We start from the raw sequence: 19,819 nt of genomic DNA on the forward strand, positions 1-19,819 counted from the left end.
TCGTCGCAAGTTTTTCTTGCGGCGGAGAAGAACGGTGTCGACGCCGTTAAAGTGAAGGCGTGTGATCCACGCGCCGGTTTTAAGATGCCGGCGTTGCTTGCGGAGTGGAGGCAGCCGGGGAGGTTGCTAGGGAATATTATCGGGGTTGACGCCGGCGGAGTGGAGAAAGTGTACGTCAGGGATGATGTAAGCGGAGAAATCGCCGTCGGAGATTTGAGGAAGTTTAACGGCGTGTTGACGGAGTGTGAGGCTGAGACATGGTGGGACGCGGACGTCATTATCTCGGGCTGATGGATTCGGTTGACGAGAAGGATGCGATTAAAATAAGATTTAAAGTGGTGGGACGGTTTTGTCTTAAAAAGTTTGAAAGATTCAAATGCAAAAGTGTAAAACGAGAAACGACGATTGCAACATTTTGTAAATAACTTTGTCTGTTTGCTTTTCCTCTTGGAATTTTTTATCTTAAAAATTTCTAAGTTCGATTGAATGAATGATTAAACATCAGCCTCAAGATTCGTGTGTGTTTTGGTCGGTTTCTAGTTCACTTGTTCTCTGGCTCTATGCGTTGCCACTAGCCAATGTGGCCGGTTGCGAGTTTTGATGTGATGAGATTAGAATAAGACATAAAGTCAGTAACCACAAAGAGAGGAAAAAAACAAAAGTAGTACAAATACAATAAAAATTTTAAAAGATAAACTCATGTGTTAATTTATAAATTTAACAGAAGATACTAATTATTTAGTTTATTGCATGTGTTAATTTATAAATTTAATAATAAACTTTTTAAATGAAAATAGATGTTTTAGAGATATTATGAGAGGAAAGTGTGACAAATGTGTATTAGTTATGAAAAAAAAATTCATAGCTTTATTTAGGTGTTGTATAGTCAACAAAGATAATTAAGTTTAATTTTTTTCAGTTCTGACTTGGTAGGAGGATGTATCAATATCATTTAGTTATACTTAACTTTTTATTAAAATATTTGTCGAACTTTATGTAATAAAATCTTGTCAATGTACTGATATTCTCAAATCGGAGTTAATAGATCACAATATCAATGATGGAATGACATGCCCTAATTTTATCATCATAAGTGGAATGTTCTTGGTAGAGATAATGTCACAAGAGAGGTATCATAGCAAAACGGTTCTTTCGGACAAAAATCTTATGCCGCAGTCGATCAATCAAAACTATACCTACGGTGGTTGTTCGATTAACCCAGTTGGGTGAGTTTTTATTTTGCTAAACTCATTTTGATGTCAATTAAATGCGCCGAACAATCAAACTTTAGCCAACATCTAATTTACAAATGTGTTTCATAAGGTCAACTGGATTAACTTATATATTAGAAACTTTTCAATAAAAGGCACTATTACTTTTATGTGGTTATGAAGTTTTAATACATCACTCTTTGTAGACTTTTATTTTATTCGTATGGAGACAGAAACGTGTTGATCTAAATACATTAGGCAAATGAAAACAGTCTATGTGCGAGAGACTTTGACCGCTTTGGATTGAACAGTTCTTTGATTTTGGAAGTCACGTCTCTTTTATTCGTGTGGTTCACATTTTCACGCAAACAACTCTCTCTTCAAGCATTTAACAAGATATAGGCTTTTTTTTCTTTTTTTTTGGACAAAGAACAAGATATAGGCTTTAGTTTTACATTTTAGTTACACCTGATTGCTTTTAAAACTGTGAAAGAAAACTCTGGAATGTTAGTGTTATATGAAAGTGATGATATAATAGTAGTTGTTACGATAGTATTAATTTATGTTTACAAAAGTGATACCTCTAGAAAAAGACACTACACACACTAAAAGTTTTTGACAATAATATTTTAGAATACCCATTAATGTTAAACCAGTTAGGTGCAATTGTTTGACCAAAAATTAAAATAAATACATAAACCATTTTTGTAATCCATGAGATTGCCAGAAAATAGATGGCCAACTAGTTGACCAAGTTAAAAAGGCTTATGGTTACTACATCTCATTAAGTTACTCTTGTCTCTTTCTCCTTAATAATTTTCTTGTTTGGAATATTGCATGTAAGTAGACCATGTATTACTTAAGAGTGAAGACTCAATGAAGATTTGAAGAAAGAATGAATTTATGTATTATTCTGGAAACTTATTTAGTGTCACTAAGAAAAGTAGATAGATATTGTGGACTAAGAAAAACAAAAACAAATACAAGAATACTTGTAAGTAGGTATAGAGGATTGGAACTAGACGTATTTGCCAATGAATCAATGATATGTGTATAGAATTTATAATGCACCAAGTACTTAGATTTGCTTTTGTTTCACTGATCGATCATATTGACTGGTGGAAACCAAAATTGGAGAGTATCAACTGATTCAATATGGGACATTGACCAAACAGCTAAGATCATCTCCAGTGATGTTTTGGAGAGAGTTGCTTTTAATTAAAAAAATTAAAAATACATAATTGAGGAAAAGGAAACTAAAGAAACGATTTCTTCTGGAAGCATTTTAAGAATTGATTGAGCATCTTTTCTCTCTTTCTTATTGGCTAAATATTCTTTTATTAATAAAATATTTAATATTTAATATTTAATTTTAAGCAATTTGAATGAGTTGTTCATAAGTGAAGATGGTCTAAGAGCTTCTCCACTGGGGAGTACTCTTTGGGTTACTCTCACAATTGGGTTCAAAATTCCAATTAAAAACTCATTTCCGAGTTCAAAAATGAGAGTATCGTTGCTTTGGGAAGGAATTGAGCAACCATCTGAGTAACGCGACGTGGCGTATCCCCATTGGTAGATGCATAAATATAAAAGATTTTTTTTTTCTCTATTTTTCTTTCATTCTTCCCGACTCTCTCTCTTCTCTCTCGTTCGAAACAGCGATGGAAGAGGCGATTCGTCAGAAAATCTGGAAATTCAATCGATTCACANGGATGCGATTAAAATAAGATTTAAAGTGGTGGGACGGTTTTGTCTTAAAAAGTTTGAAAGATTCAAATGCAAAAGTGTAAAACGAGAAACGACGATTGCAACATTTTGTAAATAACTTTGTCTGTTTGCTTTTCCTCTTGGAATTTTTTATCTTAAAAATTTCTAAGTTCGATTGAATGAATGATTAAACATCAGCCTCAAGATTCGTGTGTGTTTTGGTCGGTTTCTAGTTCACTTGTTCTCTGGCTCTATGCGTTGCCACTAGCCAATGTGGCCGGTTGCGAGTTTTGATGTGATGAGATTAGAATAAGACATAAAGTCAGTAACCACAAAGAGAGGAAAAAAACAAAAGTAGTACAAATACAATAAAAATTTTAAAAGATAAACTCATGTGTTAATTTATAAATTTAACAGAAGATACTAATTATTTAGTTTATTGCATGTGTTAATTTATAAATTTAATAATAAACTTTTTAAATGAAAATAGATGTTTTAGAGATATTATGAGAGGAAAGTGTGACAAATGTGTATTAGTTATGAAAAAAAAATTCATAGCTTTATTTAGGTGTTGTATAGTCAACAAAGATAATTAAGTTTAATTTTTTTCAGTTCTGACTTGGTAGGAGGATGTATCAATATCATTTAGTTATACTTAACTTTTTATTAAAATATTTGTCGAACTTTATGTAATAAAATCTTGTCAATGTACTGATATTCTCAAATCGGAGTTAATAGATCACAATATCAATGATGGAATGACATGCCCTAATTTTATCATCATAAGTGGAATGTTCTTGGTAGAGATAATGTCACAAGAGAGGTATCATAGCAAAACGGTTCTTTCGGACAAAAATCTTATGCCGCAGTCGATCAATCAAAACTATACCTACGGTGGTTGTTCGATTAACCCAGTTGGGTGAGTTTTTATTTTGCTAAACTCATTTTGATGTCAATTAAATGCGCCGAACAATCAAACTTTAGCCAACATCTAATTTACAAATGTGTTTCATAAGGTCAACTGGATTAACTTATATATTAGAAACTTTTCAATAAAAGGCACTATTACTTTTATGTGGTTATGAAGTTTTAATACATCACTCTTTGTAGACTTTTATTTTATTCGTATGGAGACAGAAACGTGTTGATCTAAATACATTAGGCAAATGAAAACAGTCTATGTGCGAGAGACTTTGACCGCTTTGGATTGAACAGTTCTTTGATTTTGGAAGTCACGTCTCTTTTATTCGTGTGGTTCACATTTTCACGCAAACAACTCTCTCTTCAAGCATTTAACAAGATATAGGCTTTTTTTTCTTTTTTTTTGGACAAAGAACAAGATATAGGCTTTAGTTTTACATTTTAGTTACACCTGATTGCTTTTAAAACTGTGAAAGAAAACTCTGGAATGTTAGTGTTATATGAAAGTGATGATATAATAGTAGTTGTTACGATAGTATTAATTTATGTTTACAAAAGTGATACCTCTAGAAAAAGACACTACACACACTAAAAGTTTTTGACAATAATATTTTAGAATACCCATTAATGTTAAACCAGTTAGGTGCAATTGTTTGACCAAAAATTAAAATAAATACATAAACCATTTTTGTAATCCATGAGATTGCCAGAAAATAGATGGCCAACTAGTTGACCAAGTTAAAAAGGCTTATGGTTACTACATCTCATTAAGTTACTCTTGTCTCTTTCTCCTTAATAATTTTCTTGTTTGGAATATTGCATGTAAGTAGACCATGTATTACTTAAGAGTGAAGACTCAATGAAGATTTGAAGAAAGAATGAATTTATGTATTATTCTGGAAACTTATTTAGTGTCACTAAGAAAAGTAGATAGATATTGTGGACTAAGAAAAACAAAAACAAATACAAGAATACTTGTAAGTAGGTATAGAGGATTGGAACTAGACGTATTTGCCAATGAATCAATGATATGTGTATAGAATTTATAATGCACCAAGTACTTAGATTTGCTTTTGTTTCACTGATCGATCATATTGACTGGTGGAAACCAAAATTGGAGAGTATCAACTGATTCAATATGGGACATTGACCAAACAGCTAAGATCATCTCCAGTGATGTTTTGGAGAGAGTTGCTTTTAATTAAAAAAATTAAAAATACATAATTGAGGAAAAGGAAACTAAAGAAACGATTTCTTCTGGAAGCATTTTAAGAATTGATTGAGCATCTTTTCTCTCTTTCTTATTGGCTAAATATTCTTTTATTAATAAAATATTTAATATTTAATATTTAATTTTAAGCAATTTGAATGAGTTGTTCATAAGTGAAGATGGTCTAAGAGCTTCTCCACTGGGGAGTACTCTTTGGGTTACTCTCACAATTGGGTTCAAAATTCCAATTAAAAACTCATTTCCGAGTTCAAAAATGAGAGTATCGTTGCTTTGGGAAGGAATTGAGCAACCATCTGAGTAACGCGACGTGGCGTATCCCCATTGGTAGATGCATAAATATAAAAGATTTTTTTTTTCTCTATTTTTCTTTCATTCTTCCCGACTCTCTCTCTTCTCTCTCGTTCGAAACAGCGATGGAAGAGGCGATTCGTCAGAAAATCTGGAAATTCAATCGATTCACATCGAATCCGTTGATTTTTCAGGCTAAATATGGAGGGTTGATGGTCACCGGAGGCGATGGCATTATAAATCGGCATAACCCAAAGTTAACGCTTCGGTTCTAACGACAAACGACGAGGGAGGTTTCTTCTGAAGGCCTAAAGAGGACGGCAAGGTCCACCGGCTAACGAATCGGCGAGATAAGGTTCTTCTTCTCATCTATTGATTTGGTGAAAGAGAGCTTTGTTTTAGGGATCTTCTGATTTGGGATTCAATTATTGTGATGTGTAGTTTGTAATTGTGATTGCTATGTTTTATAGTTGTAGTTATATATCACAAGGAGAGATTTTTTTTTTATATATTATACAAGTAATTTTTTTTTCAAATCTTGCAAATTGATATTTTGTTTGTGTGTGTGAGTGTGTAAGAAGTTGGGCACATAGCCACATAGTTGAGTTGTATTTTCGATGAGTAGTAGTGCCGATATGATTCTTTTGTGTTTTGTACTTGATCGGAAAGATAGATGAATATGTGGTCAAAGCTTTTTACGATGAATTTGTGTGATTGCTCTGTACTAAGATGAATCTGTGGTCAAAGCTTTTAACGAAGCTGAGAAAGCTCATAGAGGACATGTGTGTGTGTGTGTAAAAAAAACTTAATCTCACAAACTTGTCAAATAATTTTTGTTTTGAATTTGCTTATTGATGTGTTTGAATCAGATGAGAGCAAATGGTGATCCTTACCTGCAACATTGTTAGTTGACATTGGAGACTTTGCAAGAGAAAAATGGGTTGGTGAAAGAGGTGAATCACGATTTAGGGCATTTGATGGAGATCAAACTGAATTAATCTAGGCAAAGGCATCTGAAAACAGAGGGAATTGGCCACCTTTACAGAGACAGTTATTGCACTTGGAGAGACAACAAATCCACATAATGAATCTGTTGTAGGTTCTGTTTCGATTTCAAATCAATATAGTGATTTGCTTTAAAGCAGTTTCATTCGTAAAAGGTTAACTCCTTTATCATTGCAGGATTTCATGGGTAGTTCACATGATGGCATGATAAGTTTGGAGAATCGTGTTAGAGGTCTTGAGAGGATTGTAGAAGTGATGTCAATAGAAATTTCCATACAATCAGGTAACTAAAACAATTTGATCTGCCCAGTTAAACAACTGCAACTTGTTGCATCCATATGAAAGAAAGATAATTATTAGTCACCAAAACTTAAATATCTACTAGATGAAGACCCGCTCGATGTGCGGGTTTAAAGTTTTATAAATGAAATTAAATTTATTAAAATTTGTTGTATGTTATATAAATTTTTTATTTTTGTTATAATATACTGATTTATATCCACTTACAAATATTTTATGTATGTTAATATTAAAAGTATATTTTTTTACAAAAATATTTTTTATCACCATCTCGATATTTTCTATATATACACATTAAGCCAAATATAGTACTTTCACTTCTCCATAATTTTTTAATTACTAAAATAGTTGGCTCAAAAAACATTTTGAATAAAAAATATATTACATAATATACTAATCAATGATGTATCATCATAATAATGTATGACCACCATGGAGAAAACATCGGCTCCGCCTTCATCCCTTATGGAGAGAACCTTGCGTCCAACCTTCTCCACTATGGAGAGAATTTTGGCTCCGCCTTTCTCCCTTGGAGAGATAACCTTGCGTTCAATCTCCTCCACCTTCCTCCCTTGTGGAGATAACTTTGTGTCCAACCTTCTCTACCATAGGGAGAACCTCGGCTCTGCCCTCCTCCTATGTGGAGAAAATATGTTCACGTCTTTTTGCTATCTCAAAATGGCTTATTCCGACAACCAATGAAAGTAAAAACAATTTTCTAACGTCACAAAAAATCTTTTGATAGTAACTAATATTAAATTTCCCAATGTATTCGTGATAGTAACTATGCCAAAGTGAAAGTAAAATAGTTGGCTTAATATGTTTATAGATAACATAATATCCTAATCAATGATGTATCATCACAATAATGTATGACCGCGATGGAAAAAACCTCGGCTCCGCCCTCATCCCTCATGGAGAGAACATTGCGTCCAACTTCCTCCATCATGGAGAGAACCTTGGCTCCGCCTTCCTCCCTTGGAGAGATAACCTTGCGTCCAACCTCCTCCACCTTCCTTTTTTGGGTAGATAACCTTGTGTACAACCTTCTCCACCATAGAGAGAAACTCGGCTCTGCCTTCATCCTTTGTGGAGAAAAAATGTTCACGTCTTTTTGCTATCTCAAAATAGCTTGTTTCGACGACCAATAAACGTCAAAACCTTTTTCAATCGTCACAAAATTTTTTGATAGTAACTAATGCTAAATTTCTCAATGTATTCGTGGAAGTGTCTTTGACACACCATGATGTAGCCTCTGTCTCTGTAATGCTTCAACCACCACATTGTTTACTGAGCTCATGCCTACTCTCATTCCATGGGCCCACCTTCCCAAGTGGGCCCTACATCTATTCTCGGCTTGTGGACCAACCCATATTCGATGGCCGGTTTGTTACGTCTGGGAGTCTTTAAAAACTTGATTATCGACCTTACAAATCAACAAATGATATTTTCTTGTCTTTTGTCCTCCCCCGCACAATTTCGACAATCACTTCCACAAAGGTCACCCATCATGAAGTTCTCTCAGGACCTTTGACTGAAAAAATAAGTGCATTTTAGTGACGTATATGGCTAAATCAATTATTTTAAACATTTCCGCAAACCAGAGTGTCAGAGTCTTTGAGCTCCTATAGATCTATCAAAAACGATTTATTTTTTCCAATCTATTTATCTATGTTTGTTGTACGCTTGTGCTTAATTAGCTTATTTTATCAATTCATTAGGTTGATGAGATTCTATTCGTTATGTCCCTTTTGGGATTGAATGAATAATGGTAACAATTATGTTTGCAAAAAAAAAAAAGGTTTATGACGAACCAATCAAGGTTGAGAAATTGAAAGAAAATTAATTTGGCATAATTAAAGAAATAATAGAAAATTATAAACATGGTAATATATGAATCCCAAATCATTCAAAGATTCAAATATAAATTATAACAATCTAAAAATACTACAATAATATTTAAAATACAGTATTAGAAAAATAAGACTCATATATTAATCTCTTTTTTTTTGTCAACATATTAAGCTAAACTATTCCCAACCGAAAAATGAGAAAGTAGTAGAAAATTTTAGTTTAAGAAAATAAGAAAAATTTACCTTTCCATTAAAATATATTCCCAATTAAACAAAGTTGAAAGCAATGTTTTTGAATAAATTATTTAAATATGAGGCGATCTTTGATTATATAGAAGTGAATACAAAATTTAGAATTAATAATTAAAAGTATATTTTCCTTAATTTTTTTCTATTTTTTTATAATTAATCACTTAAAATTAAAAATAAGTAAATAATATTCAATATGTGTCAAAAAAATAAGAAAATATTCAATATTCAGTATTCAATATGGCTCAAATTTTGGTTTAAGAAAATAAGAAAAATTTACCTTTCCATTTAAATATATTTCCAATTAAACAAAGTTGAAAGCAATGTTTTTGAATAAATTATATAAATATGAGGCGATCTTTGATTATATAGAAGTGAGTACAAAATTTAGAATTAATAATTAAAACTATATTTTCCTTAATTTTTTCTATTTTTTTATATTCTCCAACGAGATTTTTTTTCTATTTTAATTCTTCCTATTAAATATTTACATATGTCAAAATCTGAGATTGATAACTTGACATATGTCAAAATTTTGTTAATGGCTAACTTTCAAAACCCAACTTTATATAATAAGATACCTATAAGACTAGGTGAAGGACCTTCTGCTAGAAGAGTATGGCAAGCATCAAAAGATGAAGATTAACGTGGAGGCCAAAAGAGAGACATTATGTGGACTAGTTGGAGCAATGGGATGCAAGCACTCCGAGTTGGTGAGACCGACTCTACATTTGTGGAGGTATTATCTTGGATTCAACATGTCTATCTTGGATTCAACATATCACAAACTTCTTATTCTTTTTTCTTACCCAAGAATCATGTTTTTACTTCATAACTTTTTGTAAAGGTATAGAAGAATAACACCACAATTTCCTGCTTGGAAAACGCCAAGCAAATGTTCTTACTATTTATTCTTATCAAACTCTTATCTGGTTTACAAGAATAAATCTAAGCACACCTCTCTTCTCTATCTAAACTCTCTCAGTATAGATCTAAGAGAAACAACACTCACCTTCTTAGCTTTCTTTTTGTTAGCCTTGAAGTTACAATCTCTCGCAAAAGTTTTTTCTTAGTGTTGAGAAACCTACGACACCCCCCTAGATCTTTTATATTCGATCATCCTTAAACCTTAAAAAGATCTTCAAATTTTCACGTAAGGCAATATCTTGTTTGCCACAATCCACTTCCCTTAACCATCACACACAATATTCTCCAGATATCCTCTCTCTCGATTCTGCTTTATCTTCTCATATCATCCCGCTCAGACTTGCCACGTCAGCACACGCAGCCACATCAGCAACTCGGCCGTCTGCGATCTGATGCAGCTCCCTGATTGACACAACGCTCTGCTCGGCACAACGTCTTGTTCCTCACAGCGAGTTGTTGCAGAATTTGCATTTACAATCTCCCCCTTTTTGACTGAGTTCGAAACTCAAGCATCTCTCTGGTACAACCTGAAAAGACACTCCAACAAACACAAACCAGAAACAACACAAGAAACAACTAGACAAACCAGCTTGTTCATTGACCGCAGTGGAAATAAGTCTCCCTCATAAACAAGGATTCTCCCCCACAAGCACAGAGCTCCTCATCATTAGGTTATATCAAAACCAGACACACTCTCCCCCAACTTGAGTGATCAACTAAGTCAAAAACACTTGCTTGCGAACAGAGCTAGAATCAATCCGGAGATCTCGCCACACAGCTGGAAGTACCGTTATCCGAACACAAATCGGCACCTCTTGGTACTGCACACACTCAATCAACAGTTTAGTGCAATAAAGTCTATGGCAAGACAAGAAACAATCTTGATATTGAACACATCTTAACACTCAGAGACCTTATGCTTCACAGAGAATTGATGAGGAACCCAGAAGGAGATCAACCATGTTTTTGTTAAAAGAAAACACGAGGAACATACCTAGAAACCCCTCCAGGTGAGCGTATGCCAGACACCTGTATCAGAACACATGCCATATACTACCACAACCTCTTGGATTGTCAAAGATCGACAGTCGACAATGGTGGCTAGACTTTCACATTGTCATGCCTTCAGTCCTTTCGATGTCAATCAAACATGCATAGACAGCTGGAAATTCTTTGGAGAGATTGAGAAGCTCAAAGCGTCCCTCCTTTTTTTTTTTCACTGCTTTGATGTTGCACAGTGTCTGGGACTCCCGTCTTTTTGTGCTTCGAAGATCCTGCCATCTAGTGAAATCAATTGACTTAATCAATCACTAAAGTCAGCTTAAGCCTCTGAAAGTATCACAGGGCGTTGTCTCTTCTCAGCTCTTTGACCTCCTAATGACATGACAACGTTTTACAGAGACACGGACCGGCATGACAGGCAACTATTTTCCACTCAGTCTTTAAGTTCAAGACAACTGCTAACCTCTTATGTATCCTAGGATTTCCATGGCCTGATTTGACGTGTGTTCCTAACAGTCAAAATAGCACAGCTCAACAAAGAGTTAGATTTCACAGATCCCAATGGACTTTCTCAGATTCGTGAATCTAGTAAAGTCCAACGGTTTAGTAAACAGAACAGCCAGTTGAAATTCAGTACGGACATGATCAATCTCAATCAGTTTCGCCTCAACCAATTCCCAAATGAAATGATGTCTAATATCTATATGTTTGGTTCGCGAATGTTGAACAGGATTTTTGGAGATGTTTATTGCACTTTGGTTGTCACAATGGATTAAGATAGAGTCAGAAACAATATCATAATCTGCAGCCATCTGCTTCATCCACGTAATTTGTGTACAACATCTACCCAGAGCTATGTACTCTGCTTCAGCTGTTGACAGAGATACACTGTTTTGCTTCTTGTTGTGCCAGGAAATGAGATTGTTCCCCATGAAGAAGCATCCACCACTTGTGCTTCTGCGATCATCTACGGAACCCGCCCAGTCGGCATCACAGTAGCCTATAAGACTGGTGGTTGTGTCCTTGGTATAGTAGATACCAAGTTCAATTGTGCCTTTGATGTACTTGATGATCTTATTCACAAATAGAAGATGTGATTTCTTAGGTCTGGCTTGATATCTGGCACATACACCAACCGCTAAGCAGATGTCCGGACGACTTGCTGTCAGATACAGAAGACTACCAATCATCCCGCGATATAGCTTCTCATCCACATCTTCTCTTGTTTCATCCTTTGAGAGCTTGTCATTCACCCCCATAGGTATCTTGGCCTCCTTACTAGTTGTAAGACCAAATCTAGTTATCAAGCCCATTGCATATCTGCTTTGAGACATGAAGATGCCATCAACTGATTGTTGTACTTGCAAACCCAGGAAGTAAGTTAGTTCACCACACATACTCATCTCAAATTCATCAGTCATATTCTGGACAAACTGATTAACAAGCTGCTGACAAGTTGATCCAAAGACAATGTCATCAACATAGATTTGCACAAACATCAGACCCTTGTCAAGACTCAGAACAAACAGAGTTTTGTCCACACTTCCGCGCACATAGCCTTGATCCAGAAGAAACGTAGTCAACCTCTCATACCAGGCTCTAGGTGCTTGTTTGAGTCTGTAAAAAGCCTTCTTCAGTTTGTACACATGTTGCGGATGCTGTGGATCCTCGAACCCTTTGGGTTGCTCGACATAGACCTCTTCTTGAAGAAACCCATTAAAAAAGGCACTTTTGACATCCATCTGATGCAATGTGAAGTTTAAAGCACATGCCATGCCAAACAGAAAACGGATGGACTCCAACCTTGCCACTGGTGCAAAGGTTTCGTCAAAATTGACTCCCTCTACTTGTGAGTAACCCTGAGCAACAAGACGAGCTTTATTTCTCACAATGCACCCATTTTCATCGCTATTGTTCTTGAAAATCCATTTGGTTCCTACCACATTAACATCCACCGGTCTGCTTGTGAGTTCCCATACATCGTTTCGAGCAAACTGTTCAAGCTCATCTTGCATGGCAGCTATCCAAAATTCATCAGCCAATGCTTCTTTATGATTCTTTTGCTCAACCGAGGAAACGAAACATGCAAACTGTACCAATTCAGAGTCTTGAGGCACTTGTTGATTGATTGATCGCTGTTTCTTTCCAACCAGATGGAGAAAGTCAATTTGTTTTCCCCTGGTAACTCTTCCCCCCCCCCCTGAATCTCGCCAATAACATCATTAGAGGAGTGATTTCGATGCACTTGAGAGACATCCGGAAGAGGCACACCTCAGAAGAACCACAAGGAGGTGCTGCGAAGACAGGCGGCTCGAGAACACTAGATGGAGCGTCAGGAGTATCAGTTACTGAGTCATCAGGAGAAGAAATTGGTATGAGCGAGACTCGCTGGAAAGAAATGTCATCAAACACCACATTGACAGTCTCCTGAACAGAATGCAGGCGCTTGTTGTAAACACAAAAAGCAGTATTGTTGCCAGAATAACCTAGATTATCCCATCATCACTCTTGGAATCAAATTTGCCCAGCTGATCTTTGTCGTTTAAGATGTAACAAACACAGCCAAAGACATGGAAATAGCTGACTGATGGAGTGCGACCCTTCCACAATTCATATGGTGTCTTGAAGGTGCCTGGGAGAACATACACCGATTGATAATGTAACATGTAGTATTGACAGCCTCATCCCAGAACTGTTGTGGAACCTGATTCCCATGAAGCATTGCTCTTGCCATCTCCTGCAGAGTTCTGTTCTTCCGTTCAACGACGCCATTCTGCTCCGGAGTTCTGGGTGCAGAAAACTGATGCATAATCCCCTGAGCCATGCAGAACTAATCAAACTGCTCATTCACAAACTCACCACCGCGATCACTGTGTATCTCCTTGATAACCCACTTTTTGCCTTTGATTTGAAGAGCCAAGATGCGAAAGCATTCGAGTGTATCTGATTTTTCCCTAAGAAAACGCACCCATGTGTAGCGAGAGATGTCATCGACCAGAACAAAAATGAATCGTTTTCCTGACAAGCTATTGACACGATTGGACCCATAAGATCCATGTGTACCAATTCCAAAATATGCTCAGTGCGCACATCAGGAACTGCCTTGTGTGACACCTTCCCCTGTTTTCCTTTCTTGCATGGTCCACACTCAAAAAGTTGATGAGTCTGGAGTTTAGGTATTCCTCGAACAATGTCTTGATGTGCGAGTTTATGCATGGTGCGTATGTTCAGGTGACCAAGCTTTTGGTGCCACAACTCAGTGTTGGTCCCGGTGGATGCATGAAAGCAATGATTTGTTGACTTTCACATATAGCAGTTATTACATGATCTCTTGCCTTCGAGTTTCACAGACCCTTGTTGATCAAGAGCTTTGCAATCTCGTTTAGTGAAAGTGACATCCAGTCCTTCGTCACACAATTGACTGACACTGATGAGATTCGCCTTTAACCCATCAACCAAAAACACATCTCTCAGACTAAGTTGTGAACTCCCACCAGTAACACCTTTTGCTCCATCACCAAAGGTAACCCGACCAGTAGACACATTCTCAAATTCTGACAGGTTGGTATGGGCTCCAGTCATGTGTCTGGAACAGCGACTATCAAAGTACCACTTCTTTTGATCCGAACCAAACTTACCTTCAGCATGTGACAAACAACGGCTTTTTGAGTGGTCTTATATCTCTAGGATAAGTCACTTGTTGAATGGTCCTTGACATGCGGTTGTTGTACTCAAAACACTGTGCTTTAAAGTGAGTTAGATTCCCACAATACCAACACCCATTCCTTTGACTCCGTGAAACTTGATAGACCAGTCCAAATGCATGATGTGCTGAGTAGTGATTTGCAGCCAAACCATATGGATCCAATGTCTAAGTCATATGCATAGTTCTAAAGGGTGCTCGGTAAGTAGCCTGAAATCTCCTTTGAGTATCAACATTTCTTGCTTGATGAGAATTGGTTTTGATTGGGACTGCCGCTTGTGTCCTTGATTTGATGGGTGTAGCTTCTTTGATTTCTGCATCAAGACCCTTGACAAACTTTGTGGATGTTGAGGCATTGTTACCTTGATACCCAAGTCCCCACTTAGTATTACCCATCCTTCCACTACTCAAAATCGTGTCGAGATCCTTTCTTCCCTTGCTCAGCATTATGATGTTTTTGAGCTGCTCTTCCAATTGCTTTTCTAGTCCCTGGGACTTAGCTCTTTCCTCTTCAAGATCTGACGACAGCGAGTTAAATCTTGCCAGCAGATCTGTTTTTCAGCCAACAGCACATCATACTCCTGAGTTTTCTGAACCAGACTAGAAATTAACAAGGTAACCGGTTCCTCAGGGGGTAGATCTGCCTCGTCATCTTCAGAATCTGACACAACAGCTGGTTGATCCTTTTCACCTTGTTCCACTACTTCATATTCCTCAATGACTCCCAGCAGAGCCACATAGTTATTGAGAACTTCACCATCTTGCTCGTTATCATCAGAGTCACTATCACTCCAGACTATAAACAATTTGGATCTACTCTCTTTAGTAGGACATTCAGCCTTGGAGTGACCATATCTTTTGCATCCATAGCACTGCATCAACCATCTACGTTTGTAGTTAGGGCACTCTGCCTTGAGATGTCCGTATCCATCACACTCCAGACATTGGCGCTCTTGCCTATCACCCCTCTTAAAGTCCCTCTCCAAATCACTTCTAACTGTAGATGGGGATCCTCTGTGCTGACCACGCTCTATTTTTTTGAAAAATTTCCTAACAAGTAATCCAACTTTTTCTTCATCTGCAGCATCTTGTGTCTCAGCATTCTTCGGAGTTTCAACAGCCTTTAGAGCAAACGATCGTTCAGCGCGATGTTCTTTTTTCTTAAGCTGCATCTCAAACGACTGCATCATCCCAACAACTTGACTGAACTTCAACTCATCAAAGTTCAAGGAAACATCAATGGTAGATCTATGTGGTTGAAATTTGTCTGGAATGCTCTTGAGAAATTTCTTCACCAGCTTCTTGTCCTTGTAGCGTTTTCCCATGATAACAGCTTCCTGTGCGATAGCACTCAAACGACTGTTGTAGCTTGCAATAGTCTCACCCTCTTCCATGGACAGATTCTCGAAATCGGAGGCCAGATTGTTCAGGCGTGTCCTTTTTACATTGCTAGTTCCTTCAAAGATAACTTGGAGGATATCCCAAGCTTCTTTTGCTGCCACACAACCCTGGACACTATTGAACTGATCCAGTGGTAGGGAGTTGAAAATCACCGAAAAGGCCTGAGAGTTGTGTTTAGCCTCAGTCTTTTCTTCAGCAGTCCACTGCTTCCGAGGTTTAGCCATCGATTCTCCCTCATCATTTTTGACCATTGGTTCGGTCCAACCATCTTCAACTGCAAACCAGGCCTCCATGTCGATACCTTGAATAGCCTATTTGATCGACACCTTCCAATGCCCATAATGCTCTGGATCCAGTTTCAGAACTTTCGGTATCGCAACAAAAGTTTGTGGTTTCTCCATACCTCTTGTCACAAGATCTCACCTGTTGAAAAGACCAACAGACTTTTATCAGGTGTCTACTCTGATACCAATTGTAAAGGTATAGAGGAATAACACCACAATTTCCTGCTTGGAAAACGCCAAGCACACGTTCTTACTATTTATTCTTATCAAACTCTTATCCGGTTTACAAGAATAAATCTAAGCACATCTCTCTTCTCTATCTAAACTCTCACCAATATAGATCTAAGAGAAACAACACTCACCTTCTTAGCTTTCTTTTTGTTAGCCTTGAAATTACAATCTCTCGCAAAAGGTTTTTCTTAGTGTTGAGAAACCTACGACACACCCCCTAGATCTTTTATATTTGATCATCCTTAAACCCTAAAAAGATTTTCAAATCTTCACGTAAGGCAATATCTTGTTTGCCACAATCCACTTCCCTTAACCATCGCACACAATATTCTCCAGATATCCTCTCTCTCGATTCTGTTTTATCTTCTCATATCATCCCGCTCAGACTTGCAACATCAGCAACTCGGCCGTCTGTGATCTGATGCAGCTCCCTGATTGACACAACGCTCTGCTCGGCACAACGTCTTGTTCCCAGCGAATTGTTGTAGAATCTGCATTTACACTTTTTTTCATTTTTAAGAACACACAATTAAGATCTACCATTGTAATCATACAATTTTCATTTTTAAATACTTGTTTTTATCATTTTAGATTATTAAAATTTGATAATTAATAAACAAAAATTAAAAAATTATTATATAAATGATTGAACAACTTTCTATGGATTTTCTAATGGAGAAATGATTTTGCTAAAATTCTTTTAGAGTTGCTTTAATTAATTTAGTATTAATTATATGATTAATTAATACGTGAGTAAAAATAAATCAATAACATAATCACATATACAAGTGGGAAAAAATAAATTCATAGTGGGAATAAATTATTTATTTTTATCAAATAAAACAAAATTAATTATAATTGCTGTCTCAATAACGGGCCTAGGATCTATAATGATTAATATAGAGATATATTGATATATTTTAGTTAGTCATCTGGCTCAATAAGAAGGCCCTATACGCCAATAAGAAGGCCCTATACGCATTACAAGATTATATGAAGACAAGTTATATTTGTCTCTCCTGAGTCTCACCTTTTGATGAATTTTAAATTTGTTGAGGTGAACATATCATTCTGTTTTTTTTTTTCCCCTTTTGATCAAAGTTGATTAGGTGAACATATCATTAACATCATTTTTAGAAAAGAAAAACGAATTGTCTATCAAATTTTACAGAAAACTATAATTTAACTAATTTTGCTAGAATGTCAGAATAAAGATTTAAAATGTAGGAATTTGTCAAAATGAAATTTTCTTTTAACCACCTGTTGGCTCTCCCAAACTGTAAAAAAAAATTGGTACTTATGTAAGCTGCAATTAAACTTGGTCGTAGATGTGCTACAAGAAATTCAACGTGACCCAGTCCCAGAGTCATTTGCTAAATTGCTGTCTTTCTCTTTAATCTTTCTCAAATAATGAAAAATTTACAGCAGTTTTGAATTTCTATATAGATGAGCGATAGACGACTGATCTTTCTGTAGCGATATTAATTATAGTCTTGTGACATCTTTTTGTAAACTTTAATATTCTTTCACAATTGAGCAGCTTTCGTATGATGACATTTTATCATGATAAACCCAAATTAAAAGAGCGGAAAAAATTAGCAAGAAGAGAAAATAAATTAAAATACTACTATTTTTATAGCTTCCAAGTTCTAATTAAGTTACATTTATATATATATTTTACTAATGCAAAACTTATTTATCCACTTAGTCATTAATCAGATTCATGGAACAATTTTTGTTGATATATATTTTTTTAAACTGTCAAAAAAAAAAAAAAAAAAAAACTGCCGTTACAGAAAATATTTTAAAAACCTAACTGTTACGTATTAAAATTCAACCAAATAGAGAGTGACATATCTTTTTTTTGGTTTATGAAATAAGTGACACTTACACCAACTAATCAAGACTAAGTAAAATAACTTATCAACAAACGAATGAACAAACTATTGTACATATAATACAACATCATAGAAGTATATTATAAATCAAAAGTCTTATTTGAACTTAAAAACCGAAGGTGAAAACGAATCGGTTCCGTTCGGGGACATGTATAGAAGTTGAGTTGGAGAACCAAACAAAGTCATCGAGCTCGGTGTGAACAATGGCATATCAGCTAGCTTTTGTCGTTGTGTTCTCTCCTGGCTAAACGGTTCCGCCGTGTAATGATCACCACCGACGTTAACCTCTTCCGTCACCACGGAAGATGATGATTCGCTGACATCGTAATTATTGTTCCGTCTAATAATATCCTCTAGACCGGTGAGCCTCTGAACCAAGGCCATGAAGTCCTCGGCCCGCGTGTGGATCACTTTGGGAGAGTGCGTGTAGATGATCACCGGACCTGCCCGTCCATGTGGCCGTGGCTGAGACTTACACAAGGTCGTTTTCTTGATGGTGTGCGATCCTCCGGAGAGTTTTAGCGACGGAGGACGTGAGCCGTTGATCTCATGGCATCTTGTGGGAATCATGGTTAGTAATATATCTCAAGAGAATGAAGAATGAAAGATCAAAGGATGGCTTTGCAAATAAAACGATCTTGGTTGATGTAATACGTATATATGTAGAGATATTATACATTTTGCGTGTAAGTGTGGTTATAATTAAATCTTATTATATTTGGAGCCAACGATTCTGACCGTTGACTTTAACATACGATGAGAGTTTTGAATTAGAACTGCTGTTGTGTTTGAATAGTAGCCATGGCTCAGGTATATTCTGCTTATCAATAGTTTCTATTTTATTTTCGAAATAAATTTTTAATTATTTTGGTAAAATAATTCTTCATTTTTGTTCATCTTTGAATATTACTGGCTGTGAACAATGACCACCATGCAAGGTTGGCTGAAGGAGATAGTTGAAACAACCTTTTACTTCTCTTCTTTTACGTAATAATAAATTTTTTTAAATGTTCAAAAATATCGTCTTGTTTTTTTTTCTTTTTTAAAAAATAAATTAAACCCACTTACTGGCAGCTGAAACTATTAATCTAATTTTCCCTTCTCCAAATTGCTGGGTAGTATAGCTATTATTAGTTTATATCATTGACATTGTTTTGTTCTCTCTATTATATACATACACTGGTGGAAGATAAATAAACAACAGATGATTTTTCTTTTCCAATTGGGAGAGTGTAAAATATTAAAGAGTTTAGACTGATTTTAACTTTTTGGCTCTATCAGCCAATCGACATATTTGTACATCTATTTTATAGATATCAAAATCAAGAAGGTATGTTCAATGACTATTGTAACTACTAAGTAGGGTTCTTCCACACAGTTTCCTGATTTAAATACAGTATAATGCGTACATCTGCCTTGAGGATTCGACCAACACTTGTAAAACACTAATTGTCTATCAAAAAGTCAAAGGCCTTTTTTACATATATATATATATTAATGTTTCCAACCAAAATAATTGGTGTCAATTAACATGACTAAAACAAAGTTTAACGTTTTTTTCTTCACTGCTTAATTATTATTAGAGTCGTCGTTGTGTTACTATTTGGA

The 19,819-nt window shown here is 35.9% G+C and overlaps 3 protein-coding genes across 3 annotated transcripts; all 3 read right to left on the reverse strand.

Annotated features, from left to right (window-relative positions):
- LOC109129512 (uncharacterized mitochondrial protein AtMg00810-like) lies at positions 11,237-12,193 on the reverse strand. The gene has a single exon (XM_019237774.1). It carries the CDS (start codon positions 12,191-12,193, stop codon positions 11,237-11,239), a length of 957 nt encoding a protein of 318 aa, XP_019093319.1.
- Positions 14,566-16,091, reverse strand: LOC104753683. Its single transcript, XM_010475901.1, has 2 exons — positions 15,010-16,091; positions 14,566-14,935 (listed from the first exon to the last, which is right to left on the reverse strand). The coding sequence occupies exons 1-2, from the start codon at positions 16,089-16,091 to the stop codon at positions 14,566-14,568; spliced, it is 1,452 nt and encodes a 483-aa protein (XP_010474203.1).
- On the reverse strand, positions 18,211-18,833 carry LOC104750662 (VQ motif-containing protein 8, chloroplastic-like). The gene has a single exon (XM_010472493.1). The coding sequence runs from the start codon at positions 18,779-18,781 to the stop codon at positions 18,308-18,310; it is 474 nt and encodes a 157-aa protein (XP_010470795.1). The 5' UTR covers positions 18,782-18,833; the 3' UTR covers positions 18,211-18,307.

This window comes from Camelina sativa, chromosome 16 (genome assembly GCF_000633955.1).
Source record: "Camelina sativa cultivar DH55 chromosome 16, Cs, whole genome shotgun sequence".
NCBI lineage: Eukaryota > Viridiplantae > Streptophyta > Magnoliopsida > Brassicales > Brassicaceae > Camelina > Camelina sativa.

Bases quoted from the DNA above. Each gene is read 5' to 3' on its own strand.
- LOC109129512 (XM_019237774.1), bottom strand. From the start codon at position 12,193: ATGTTTGTGCAAATCTATGTTGATGACATTGTCTTTGGATCAACTTGT.
- LOC104753683 (XM_010475901.1), bottom strand. From the start codon at position 16,091: ATGGAGGCCTGGTTTGCAGTTGAAGATGGTTGGACCGAACCAATGGTC. The intron at 14,936-15,009 runs GTTAATTTCTAG...TCTGCTGGCAAG, and splicing joins CCTGAGGAACCGGTTACCTT to ATTTAACTCGCTGTCGTCAG.
- LOC104750662 (XM_010472493.1), bottom strand. From the start codon at position 18,781: ATGATTCCCACAAGATGCCATGAGATCAACGGCTCACGTCCTCCGTCG.